Source organism: Fusarium vanettenii (assembly GCF_000151355.1).
Source record: "Fusarium vanettenii 77-13-4 chromosome 8 genomic scaffold NECHAsca_17_chr8_1_0, whole genome shotgun sequence".
NCBI classification, from domain to species: Eukaryota; Fungi; Ascomycota; class Sordariomycetes; order Hypocreales; family Nectriaceae; genus Fusarium; species Fusarium vanettenii.
The window spans coordinates 112,772-125,131 of record NW_003315868.1 but is presented as its reverse complement, the minus strand read 5'-3'; the positions used below and the strand labels follow the sequence as shown (position 1 = coordinate 125,131).

The 12,360-nt window shown below is 49.6% G+C and overlaps 4 protein-coding genes across 4 annotated transcripts; 3 read left to right on the top strand and 1 right to left on the bottom strand.

Moving 5' to 3' along the window:
* Positions 1-128: 128 nt before the first annotated feature.
* Positions 129-1,465, bottom strand: NECHADRAFT_83276 (uncharacterized protein; the record flags this gene model as incomplete). The annotated part of the gene is made up of 5 exons (XM_003046815.1): positions 129-586; positions 632-696; positions 743-860; positions 906-1,272; positions 1,316-1,465. 5 exons carry the CDS (start codon positions 1,463-1,465, stop codon positions 129-131), a joined length of 1,158 nt encoding a protein of 385 aa, XP_003046861.1.
* Positions 1,466-3,699: 2,234 nt separating this feature from the next.
* Positions 3,700-5,496, top strand: NECHADRAFT_46422 (uncharacterized protein; the record flags this gene model as incomplete). The annotated part of the gene is made up of 6 exons (XM_003046991.1): positions 3,700-3,865; positions 3,912-4,084; positions 4,130-4,379; positions 4,425-4,533; positions 4,579-4,982; positions 5,033-5,496. The coding sequence occupies 6 exons, from the start codon at positions 3,700-3,702 to the stop codon at positions 5,494-5,496; spliced, it is 1,566 nt and encodes a 521-aa protein (XP_003047037.1).
* Positions 5,497-7,458: 1,962 nt separating this feature from the next.
* On the top strand, positions 7,459-9,690 carry NECHADRAFT_45955 (uncharacterized protein; the record flags this gene model as incomplete). The annotated part of the gene is made up of 6 exons (XM_003046990.1): positions 7,459-7,879; positions 7,927-8,141; positions 8,192-8,598; positions 8,644-8,806; positions 8,852-9,198; positions 9,243-9,690. The coding sequence occupies 6 exons, from the start codon at positions 7,459-7,461 to the stop codon at positions 9,688-9,690; spliced, it is 2,001 nt and encodes a 666-aa protein (XP_003047036.1).
* A 510-nt stretch (positions 9,691-10,200) lies between these two features.
* On the top strand, positions 10,201-11,705 carry NECHADRAFT_83273 (uncharacterized protein; the record flags this gene model as incomplete). Its single annotated transcript, XM_003046989.1, has 4 exons — positions 10,201-10,632; positions 10,679-11,402; positions 11,450-11,528; positions 11,579-11,705. 4 exons carry the CDS (start codon positions 10,201-10,203, stop codon positions 11,703-11,705), a joined length of 1,362 nt encoding a protein of 453 aa, XP_003047035.1.
* Between the last annotated feature and the right edge of the window lie 655 nt (positions 11,706-12,360).

Here is a 12,360-nt window from a genome sequence, read left to right as displayed (position 1 = left end):
TCAAAGACCAACAGCAGTTGGCAAATGAAATAACCCAAGACACGCTGAAACCCATCGCATGGCACCCAATTACATTGTCCATGATGCCAGCTATCCTAAGACCACGATCATAGAGGCAACGTGTTACATCAGATATCCAACCTTGAAGTAGTCACCTCATACGTGACCCTGATCCCCTTGTCTTGTGATTCAATATCGTCACGCTGACTTCGGCGGAAATCAGGCCCCAAAATCTGTTCGTCGCTCTGGTTGTCACCACGCACACGCTCTCCACCCATGACGTATGACTTTGTAAAAGGACCACCGATTCCTAGCTTTCGCTCTGCCTTTGTGATGGAATCCTCACCATCAGAGGTATCTCCATCCTTGGTATCCGGGCCAGGCCTCATTGTACTGCCGCCAAACGTTTTCAACGGGTATGATCCTCCTTCGCTTCGATCTTGGTAATTTCGGTACTTGCTGCCGTCGCGAGAGGTCAACTTTTCCAAGTACTTCTTGTAAAGAGGTCGACAAACGGGGATGCCAATGCAGATCATGGTGACGGAGATTTCGGCAGCGGACCAAACGATGAGACCGACTGTATCCTCTAAACGGTGTTAGTGGAGTTAAATCAATGGTCGGTGAGACATACTCAGGTAGTTTGGGCTTGAAAGTTCTGGAACTTCAATGGTGCGCTTAATACCACATGCTCCAGCACTAGAATGCGTCAGCAAGCATCGACAATAAACATGGCATATCTTACATGACGCCAAGACTAAGACTGGCCAGAATGACAATCTTTTCCCTCGTGTTCATTTGTAGACCCCAGATGAACAACCAGGGAAACAACGCATAGAAAAAGTCGATAATAACACACAAGACTAGACAGTCAGCCAATGTCATCGTCACTATGCACCATCACTTACTGCATAGAAGCATCGAGACTGGTGTTGAATCAATATGACAGCGGCCCGGAATGCGACGGTCCCATAAATACTTGGGTGGCGAGCACTGTAACCAAAAGACAAAGCAGACAGATACAGACGCAGCCATCAAGACTCCCATGGATATCCAAATAACAATCTTGTGCCATTGAGCCTTGACAAGTCGAAGCAGAAACAGTCCAAGAGACCACTTAGCAACGGCCATGCCCACAACAGCAAATGTTTGGCCAATGGCCTCGAATAGGATCGCATGCGCCGTGTCGTCGAGGTCTTCAATCTCGCTCATATTCTGGCCAAAGCCATATTTCGCCGAAATTGTCGTGAATAGGGTGTAGAAGAAGAGAAAGCCCTACAAGGTCAGAATGCGTCATCAACTCAAGGAAAAAACTCACAAATGCAAGATTGTAGACATGGTCGTCGATTCCATAAGACTTGACAACAACGATTCGAGTATACACTCGCAGGATAACAAAAATCAGTGTCACTGCAGTCAATGACCACATGACAGAAATGGCCCACGGCCCATCCCCTCCCATAGCCATGGCTGCGGTTCACTGCAATTGGGATCAACTTGTTCTGCAGAGTTCGTGGGTCAAGTTACCGATCAGGCGGATGCGTTTGTCAGCTGACCGGCGGAGCCGTTGTGTCGGTTTTGGCGGGCATAGATGTGCTTTTCTATCAACGCATGGTCGATTTGAATGGAACTGTTGCAACCTTTGACAAGTGGATTCAGCCTGTCTTACGTCTTACGGTTCAGACGAACCATCCAGTAGTGGAACAGGTGGCCGATGCTGGAGGCTGAAAACCAAACCCCTAACTCCACCGGCGCAGGTACGGTGATTTCCAGAGGCAGGTAGGGTAACAAGATCGTCGTTTCTGTAACCCGCTCACTCAGATGCTGGGCTGATGGTCTTGAAGTGTTTGCCACAGGAGACAACCAACCGCTCCATCTCGGTTAGGCTGGTGTTGCGAAGCCCTGTTAACCTGCACAAGCCTGTACCGTTTTGGAGGATTGTTTCAAAGTGACACTGAGAACGGATCCTGACAAAGGATTGACGAATTATTACACTGTCGCGTGTTGCGACGTTACCGGGAGAGTACCGGGAGGCCCATTGGACCCGCTACCCGAGCAGATGATCGGCGTCGGCATTGATCAAAGAAGCTAGTAATACCTGGGAACCCTGTCGATATCATGACCGAGAAAAGAGACATCAACGTGCCGGGGTAGCCGTTCGTGTGCTCATCAGTGGATGATTCGGTTATTCCCGTCTACGGTGTGTCAGAACCCTAATATTATGGGCTTCGGCAACAACTTGTCTGGTCGTATGGCCATAACCGAAGAAATTTTTACTGAAAATCAATGTCCTTGGGCACGGCACGTTGGCTTCCTGCTCGGAGCAAGGTTGAACCATGCTCAAGATTCGGGCTCATGAGGAAAATCTGGAATCAACTGCCGAGTAGATTGGCGCTCAAATGTGCGGGGATTTAAAAAAGAAAGGGGCTTTTGTCTGAATCCTTGCGTCTTACGAGTCATACGATGCTCGGCGACCTGCCGTCTCATGGGTAGCCCGGCCTCAACTTATCCTCGTCTTTCTTCAACAGGGTCAGTATAACCGAGGTGATGAGAAAACTCAGGCTCTGCAGTTTTAGGTAGCGGCGAGATAATTCGTCAAATTCCAAAAGGACCATATCCATGTTGATGGATCACCCCCTTTATCTTGCATTTAATCACTCGTGGCACCGTTCCGCTTCGATTATCATAACCCAATACCTGGTACCACCGCAGATCTATGCCAGATCATTAATGGAAGAAGCAAGCAAGATCTATGCCATGGCCATGGTTCTCGACTTGACCAGGGCTGCGCCTCGCTCACTTTCGCCTCGGGCATCGCCCGCCCTGATATGCGTGAGTGGATCAGATTCCAAAGCGTGGGCGTGGCTGATATTAATGCAATATTGGCCGTGCATTCTGCACAATCCTCTGATATCCTCTGAGAAGACGCAGAGTAGACGCCCTCATAAATCCTCCTCACGCTTCAAGGCTGACAGCTACTGCTTTAATGCAAGTTATGCCCCGGGAAATCACCGTCAGGGCTGGAAACTAGCCAACCTCAAGATACTACGTAAACCTGTCATGGGCAGTGCCGGGTTTCATCGCTTGTTTCGCTTGTGGCCTAGTCCCAGTGGGCTTCGCGGCGGCACCGGTCCGTACCGCGTCGTCACCAATCGGAAGCCGGGTTAAATCTAGCCTGGGTCGATGGCTTGCAATAGCATCTACTAGGAGCCGTTGCCTGTGGATCAAAACCCTGCTGCCCTAGCATGGATGACAAAACGGCCTCTGTGATACGGCTGTCGAGACTACACGAGAAGACCGAGCCCACTGTCTAACCCGATAAACCAACAACGGTTACAGAGATCCACCAGAATCCACCCCAGAGCAACATCGCGGGCAAGTGGAAGCAGGGTTCCTTGAAGAAGAGTCTCAGTCTGTAAAGTCGGCGTTGGGTGTTGGCTTGCGAAGTCCTCCTGGTTTGGGTCTTCATTCTCACACCATAGATGGAAAAGGTAAGGGGCGTGACAGGCACAGCATGAATCATCCGTTTCTGTTGGTTCTAATACCACGTTGACGAACTCGCAATGTTGATCCCTGGCCAACCTGACACGGGTAGTTCACTCCGAGGGGTTTAAATGATGCGCATGTCCTCTGCCTCTGCCTGACATGTGGTGATGACACAGGAGTTTGGGACTTGGATCTTCAGTAGGACCCATTTCCAAGATGAGTTCCATTGATACCTCTTACATTGAGGCCCTCGTGCAGGGCTTGGACTGGAAGAGCCTTGCCACTGCCATTGTCGTGGTGCCTATTCTTAGCATCACTGCTTGGTGGATTGTGTCATATTTCACTTCTCCCCTCCGAAAGTTTCCTGGGCCGACTCTGGCTGGTAAGTCCATGGAATCTATTGACTAGTGCCGACTAACATGGTCAAGGCTGGACCAACCTTTGGCGTCTCTCCGTGGTCAGAAAAGGAAGCTATCACGTCAAGATCAAGGAGCTTCACAACAAATATGGCCCTGTTGTTCGAATCGGACCCAACACTCTTGACTTTGACTTTCCCGAGTTGATCAAGACTCTTTATGGCACTGATGGCAAGTGGAAGAAGGTTAGTCTTGTCCCTCGGGTCATATTCAAGTGCTGACGTCTTTAGACCGAGTTCTATCACAACAACAGCGCCGTCGTCAATGGCAAGATCACCTACCATCTCTTCAGTACCACTGATCAGGCCGAACATGCTCGTATGAAGCGTCCCGTCGTTAAATACTACTCCCAGAGCAGCGTCATTGGGCTCGAGTCACTCTTTGACTCGCTCATCGGCGACTTTTGCGGTCACCTTGAGAAAAGATTCATGAATGGTACCGAGCCTACAGAATGCGATCTGGGAGAGTGGATTGGTTTCTGTAAGCTACCACATTTCTTGGCTTGGCCATGACTAACACATCAAGATTCCTGGGATGCCAACGGCGCTGCCTCCTTCAGCCAACGCTTTGGATACATGGACAAGGGCTATGACTACGACGGCACCATTTCCATTGCCGACAAGGCTCTTGACTAGTATGTCTCTTCCTTTATTCAATGTCTTCTCTCTAACACTTCCAGCTTCGCCGCTGTCGGCCAGATGCCCTTCTTGGATTTCCTCCTTGACAAGAACCCCGTCATGCGAATTGGTCCTCCCAACTTGGGTAACATTACTCGCATTTCTCTTGAACACTTGATCTCTCGACTTCAGGGCAAGGATACCAACTACAACCCCAAGGTCCCCGACTTCTTGCAGCACTTTATCGAGTCCAAGGAGACTCATCCTGACCTTGTCAATGATGGCATCATCATGGGTTACCTGCTAGTTAACCTTCTTGCCGGAGCTGATACTACTGCCATCACCATTCGTGCCATCTTTTGGTACGCTCTTCATAACCCTAGGGCGTACAAGAAGCTTGAAGAGGAAATTGTTGCTGCGGATTTGGCCGATGTTGCTTCTTTCAGCTCTGCCCGTGCTCTGCCATGTGAGTCGCCCTTTTCTCCCCTTTGCAGTGATGCACTAACACAATTGCAGACTTGGAGGCCTGTGCCCGCGAGGCTATGCGTATGCACCCTGGTGTCTGCATGCTCCTTGAGCGTTATGTGCCCGAGACTGGTCTAAAGCTGCCCGATGGTAGCTTTGTCCCTCCTGGTACCGCTGTGGGCATTAACCCATACGTCGCTGGCCGAAACAAGACCATCTGGGGAGAGGATGCTGACACTTATCGCCCCGAACGATGGCTCCAGGGCGAAGGCGAGACCGACGCTGCTTACAAGGAGCGACTTCGCCTTTACAATGCTGCAGACCTTACCTTTGGAGGTGGTTCTCGAGTGTGCATTGGACGCAATCTTGCCCAGCTTGAGCTTTACAAGATTGTGGCCACTCTGATTAAAAAGTATGAGATCTCACTGGTGGATCCTGACCAGCCTTGGGTTGTCACTGGCAGCTGGTTCCCTCGACAGAAGGGTCTCAAGTGTTACTTGAAGAAGCGAGAGTAGATTGGGCAGAGAAACTAGCTCAATTCGTTTGTTAATAATTAAGAACATGCTCATAAAGAGAAATGCCTCGGATGCGATTGATGTATTGATTGGAGCACTGGAATTCTCAGCTGTTAAGGAACACCTTGCACGAGAAAGTGTTGCAGTTCATGCCACATGGACACCCTCTATAATCCTAATTCACAGATTGGACCGTTCTGAAACACGCTCGCAGGACAGTGATTCCTACCAAGCGGCTACATTAACCATACAGCTGCAAATTAAACTGCAGAATGCTATGGGAGAACTTTTCGGTTACAGAAGGATCGCGTCAAACAACCCTGTATCCGTCTCACTCCTTCATCGACTGTTTCGTCTCTCGAATCTCAAACTTGAACATCTCATTGGAAGACACCCTGTTTCGATCCCTCATCTTGTCTGCTGTCTCTGATCCTCCCACTTGGACGCGGTATTCGAAACCGTCGCTCGCAGTTCGACAATCAGGAAGTGCATATAGAAAGAGAGATACTCTGGGAGGAAACTCAAAGATAACCTCATCTATTATACGATTAGTGCCAACCATTGTACTCATAATATGCTCAACAGACCGGTCAGCGAACTCGCAGTATGTGTGTTCCTCCCAAATTGCCTCAAGATCAAGTACGTTCCTTCTGTTCGGGTTTGAGAAACTGAATATTTCTTGTGTGAGACAAAGACTCTAGTCCGTACCAAATGGCAGAAACAATGCCTGGAACCTCAGACAAGCTAGACGCCACTTTATTTCAAAGGTCAGGAGCATATGCTTCAAGAGGTTAGACCAGCAACAGGGAGCAGTGTTTGGCATACAAACTAAGCCAATTTTCCCCTTGTCGCATTTTTCATATTGGTTCAAAGCTCCAATGACCTCATTGATCAGTTCTAGGCTTTCAGCGCCCTCAAATGCATTCGGGTTAAGCTTAACAACTGTATATTAACCCTTTTCCGCCCATTTCATGAGCTCTGACGGGACACCCTGGTCAATTCTCAAAGGATCTGCCGAGGAGTGGGTCAGAAGAATTAGCCCAGGACCATGACCACGGCGTGAGAGAGGAGGCAGCAATAAAACTCCAGGCCGAATATCCTTCAGCTATGGTGTTGGCAGCAGGGCAGGAGGTTTCATGATGTCTGCGTACATTATTAAATGATTGTGAAGCTAGTGCATCATCTCGAGAGTGGACATGCGAGCATTCTCCGGAGGGGATCCATCCGGATAAGCTTGATAGGGGAAACTTCGGCAAGTCAAAAGTCTACGCTTGGCTTCATCGCTGTTACATCCGGCTGGCAGGACCCCGTACCCGACAGTGATAACTCCTCTACGGAGTGTGGTAGGAATTTATATTCGAGCAGCCGGGACATATAAATCACCCGAGATACAACTGCCTCTTGTTCAACGACGCCGTACCTATACTCACAGTATATGAAAGGGACACCGATCATTAAAAATACCCACGCTCAAATGTCGGATCTACAATGGTTTCATAGATGAGACGGTGCGGTAGGCTTGAGTATATACAGCCTACAAAAATGGTTGTAATCTTGAGATCAAATCTTTATCTATGTATCAGTCGAGGGCTTCGGCATCATATCTGTCCCAGGCCACAGCTGGAAGTAGCAGATCCATTGACGGAAGTTCGGAACTCGGAAAGTGGGTTCAGTCGGCACAGAATCGCACCCTGAGCCAATCAATCATCAATCAAGACATTAGCTTCATGGCTTGGTCTCAAGAAGGAATGGCTTACTTGGAATGATCCCTTGGATGTAGGGATGGTCACGTCTACCCCGCAAAATGGTGCTTCAGTGGCACTGCTTATCAATTGGCGTCGCTCGTTATCTGCAGCGGCTGAAGGGTCGGCCGGGAACTGATTTGGAACCGAGATCCCCCAAGTTGCCATCGCATTTCCCGAGAACCATCGCAACATGCCCCAGTAAGACCCAGCCGTCAACATGCCCCGTCCCAAAGTTCCCGCACATCAGCGTCAGAGGGCTGTGGAGGCATGTAATCTCTGTCGTGAGGCAAAGAAGAGGTGCAGTGGTTCGGCTCCTTGCACTCAGTGTCTCCGCCGGGGTTTAGAGCATCAGTGCTTCATAACCTATGCACCCCGAGGCTCCAGGGCAAGGGCCAGAGCAGAGGCATCAATCCGAGCAAGCGATACAAATTCATGGACCAGAGACGAGCCTACAAGTCCGAGGCGACGCGCCAGCAATCACGCGGTTCAACAAAGTGATGCCGACACAGTCGAAGTGTTTCAACCGCTGTCACCTTCAGATTCTCGGCAGGAAGATGGTGAGGGCAGTCAGAGCGAACAGACTGATGCTTCTTCGACCAATCCCCCACGTATGCTGCTCAATTCACGCGGGGAGCGAGGTACGGCCGAATGCAGTCATTGTTCGCATTTTTGCTAAGATAAACAGTCTACATTGGCGGCGCTGCGTCAATATCATTCCTTCAGATTGTACGGGACTTGGTATCGCAGCAGATCGGTCCTTCAGCCTTTTCACACAACGAAAAGAGTGACAGAATGCTCGAGGTTGAAACACCTCAAGCAAACGCGCCAGAGCCAGAGGTCAATGCCATGGATTTAGACGGGGAGCAAAAGCTCAGGTATTTAAGGTCCTACTACGCTGTCGTAAGTGCATTTACATCCCTGAGCACTGCAGATCTTGCTAACCATTCTAGACCGAAGCTTTGATCCACGTCTTTGACCCGTCTGAGCTTGAGGCTTTGCTCATGTCTCTGGACCAAAGCATGACCCCCGACGGCATCGGTAGTCTACCATCGCTCAAACAAGCATCGATTGATCTTGTTATAGCGATAGGCGCTCAGTGTGACTCTCTTGCAAGCGCAAAGAGCATCGGACAGGCCTGCCTTCGTAGAGCCCGTCGCCAAGCCTTTATGGGGTTCCTTGAAGATCCTGATATAGATATGGTCCGCACATTTCTTCTTATGGCATTCTATATGCTTGGAGAGTGTCGGAGGAACGCTGCTTTCATGTATCTGGGCATCGCCGCCAAGGCTGCTCTTGCTTTGGGTCTGCACAGTCGGGATTCGTATGCGAAGAAGCCTGGACCTGCTGACCAGCTCAGGTAAGTTCGGAGGATCATAACGAGACATGTGCTGACATCTAGTAGGCTGCGGATATGGATGAGCATCTGCATCGTCGATAAACTTGTCAACTCAATCTTAGGTCGACCATCCGCCACCGCTGGAATCCGTTCAGCCAGGAATAACCTCGATGACGTTGCTCAACCAGGAGATCACATCACGGACTGTCTTGTTGCGTCAAACAAGATTGTTACAATCATCAACGACATCACAGACACATTGTATGACCAAAAGAAGATCACAACACCAATTGTCGAACAGCTGATGCAGGATATTGAGAGCTGGAAACGACATCTACCTGATTCTATTCGAAACACGGTGTGCACAGAACAGGCCAGCCCAGGGTCTTTGCCTCCTCAACATGGAGCAGTCGCCAGAGTACATGTCTCTTGCTTTTACTACCTTGCCGTGATGCTTGTATCAAGGCCTTTTCTCATCTCTGCACTCACTTCTCGACCACCAAGGGGAGCTTTACCGTCTCAACTAGCCGCTGCTTGTCTTGACGCTGCCATGTACCTCTCTCAGACATGCGTCGAGGCCCTGAATGCTGGCCTCTTGCAGGGAAACATGTGCATCATGAAGTAAGTGATCCGTTCACGCGATATACACTATTCTGACATTTCAGGGCTCTCATTTTCGCGGCAGGCCTGGTTCTGGGGTTTGAGATCTTTGCCAAATACCCTGTCGACTCCGATATCGAGAATGCCTTCCAAGGGGCAAAAGACGTTCTCACACATCTATCCAAGCAAAGCCCACAAGCAGCACATTACTTGGAGATTTTGACGACACTCTCTAGTGCCATTACAAAGCGCCGCTCGAAAGAGACCTCATCAGGCAGAAGTCGATATGTGTCCAAGATCTTTAGCCTTGATTCATCATCGGATCAAGGCGAATCCAGTACACAAGAGTCAAGCTGGCCACTGATTACCCCTAATGATGGCCAGTTTTTCCTACGGCTAGATGATGAGGCAACACAAGACTGGTCATTTCCACAACTCGAGGGAGCTGATCTCTGCTTGGATTGGGAGAGTTTGAACATTTCGCAGTGGGATAATTTTCCATTCCTATCGTAACCTAGATACCCTTGCCGACCTGTAATAAACCACTATAACCATGTTCCGTTCAAGATTCTACCCGTTCCGCTGAGATCAACAGCCCGTTGTGAATGATAGCTAACTGATAAGTTCAATCCGCGCTATTGGGCACAGCCATTCCACCAAAGATATGGCGGCAAAGGACCTGCCAATTGCTGGTGCATTACCCGACACTAGCGGATAAAAACCCATACAGTGCAGTACCCGATGATAGCGGCTCTGGTCAGCAACCGATCACGACTGGCGATACTGTACCAAGTGGTGTGGATGAATTTGGCACATGATGGGCATCGATGTCAGATCCGCTCCAGTTGGTCGGGCGGCGCGTGGACTTGTCCGGATTGATGTCAACTTCTCCCGCCTCTTCCTGCTTGCGATATGGCTCGAGCCAAAGCTAAATAAGACACAAGAGCACATGCTTCTCAGAACAATTACACAACTCAACATTCTACCTCCAAGTCAGCCTCATCAAGACACACATCAATCACCATGATTAAGGACACAAATACGGAAACCATGCCTGGCTGGAAGCGTCTCAGCGTCGGTGTTATCGGCGGTGGCATCGGTGGCATGTCAACAGCAATTGCTCTTCGACGCGCCGGCCATGATGTAACCATCTACGAGAGGTCAGACTTTGCAGGAGAAGTCGGCGCTTCAGTCTCTTGTGCAGCCAACGGAACTCGATGGCTTCACGAGTGGGATGTTGATGTTTCCAAGGGTGACCCTGTCGTCCTGAAGAAGCTCATCAACCGTGACTGGAAGACCGGTGAGCCTGTCAGCGTCTACGACCTGGATGACTACGAACAGCGATGGGGCTATGTGTACAATATGTTTCACCGACAGTACATGCACGCCATGCTCAAGGATACTGCTATGGGAGAAGGACAAGGCCAACCTGCGACGCTCAAGGTCAAGTATCGTGTAAGTGATGGAATCCTTTGGTGTCTACCTCCACTAATGATTTCAGTGCTCTTCAATCGATATTCCCTCTGGCACAATCACCTTTGAGAATGGAGTTACTGCCAAGCACGACCTGATCATTGGCGCTGATGGTATCGGCTCGGCAGTCCGAGGCATCTTGGGTATTCACCCTGAGAAGAGGCCCGCCGATTCAAGCTGCCTTCACTGCAACGTCATGACTGAGGATGCTGTCAAGGCTGGTCTTGTCGACTATTCTCAGGACAGCGCTCTCGAGTACTGGGGTGGTCAAGAAGGCAAGTGGGACAAGATCGTGCTGTCTCCCTGCAACGGTGGCAAGCTACTGTCCTACTACTGCTTCTTCCCCAGGGAACAAGGCGACTATACTACCCAGGCCTGGGGAGCAGAGGATCGACCAGTTGAAGAGCTCCTGAAGCCATACCCCAACCTCGACCCTCAGGTTGTCAAGCATCTTGCCATCGGCAAGGAAATTCAGCCATGGAGACTCTGGGTCCACAAGCCCTATCCTTACATCCACAAGGGCAATGTCTGTCTTCTCGGTGATGCCGGACATCCCATGATGCCTCATCAAAGCCAAGGCGCCTGTATGGCTATTGAGGATGCTGCTGCCCTGGGTATCCTGTTCAACAAGCGCTACTTTAATGGCGACGTTTCTCAGGCTCTTGCTGTCTATGAGGAGGTTCGTCTCCCTCGAGCTACTCGAGTGCAGGCAGCTGCTGCGAAGGCCGCCTACAACATCAACGAGCGAATTGGTGAGTTTCCTAACGATCGCTATATTCACAAGCTAATCCTCGTCCAGGCTTCTCTGTAAACAAGGACTGCCCTACTTACAAGGTGGAGAACCAGAAGGAGGTGTTGACTATTGAGGAGATGAATGCGTAAGTTAAATCTATCATTATCATTCCAGGGATCGACTAACCTCTCCAAGGTATGACATGTACAAGGATGTTGAGGAGAAGCTGGCGAAGAAGCGAGGCGAAAAATACCTGGGCAAGTTCCTATGTGGTCTCCCTCTTGGAATGGAGCTTCCCAATGGTGTCATTATTGGTTCTTAGGTCATATAGTGTATTATTTAATAAAAGCGGCATACTTCACTTGTTCCATCCAGTCAACCTTTGTCCATGTCTTGTTTGCTAAGACGCCACGGCTTGCCTAAAGGCTCGAGCGATCATACTTGTAAATATTGCCAACTTTCCGAGCATTAAATAGACAGTTCTAATATTAAAAACTCCCATTTCTAGCCCCTTACTGCCTATGTATTATCTACGACGTACAGTCGGTTTTGACATCCTGAGTCTTGTACAGCTTTGATCGGTAATACCCGTTGCCGACCCAACCCCACCAAGGATCCGGGGTAAATATGGGTCTGTCCCAATCGAGTAATTGTCCGATTTGGGTGATGGGAAGGCTTCTCTTCGCAAAGGAGCACGCTGGATACCTGTCTGAAGAAGCATGAGAATCTCGAATTAGAAGGCATTTATTCGGTAAGTAATTAGTGTCTAGCTAGACTTTGAGCATGTGGAGCACACATGGCGATGCCAGATCCGTCCCTCAACATCGCCGAATACATGGTCAAGAATACTTCTACCATATCCATGACGCTTTTTCGAGGTGAATATGTTTCTGTGTACATTGAATGAAGTCAAAAAACTCTCTTAAATCTATCGCAGCGGGGGAGGAGTATCGTATTCTTTAATGCCTCCTTTCTCA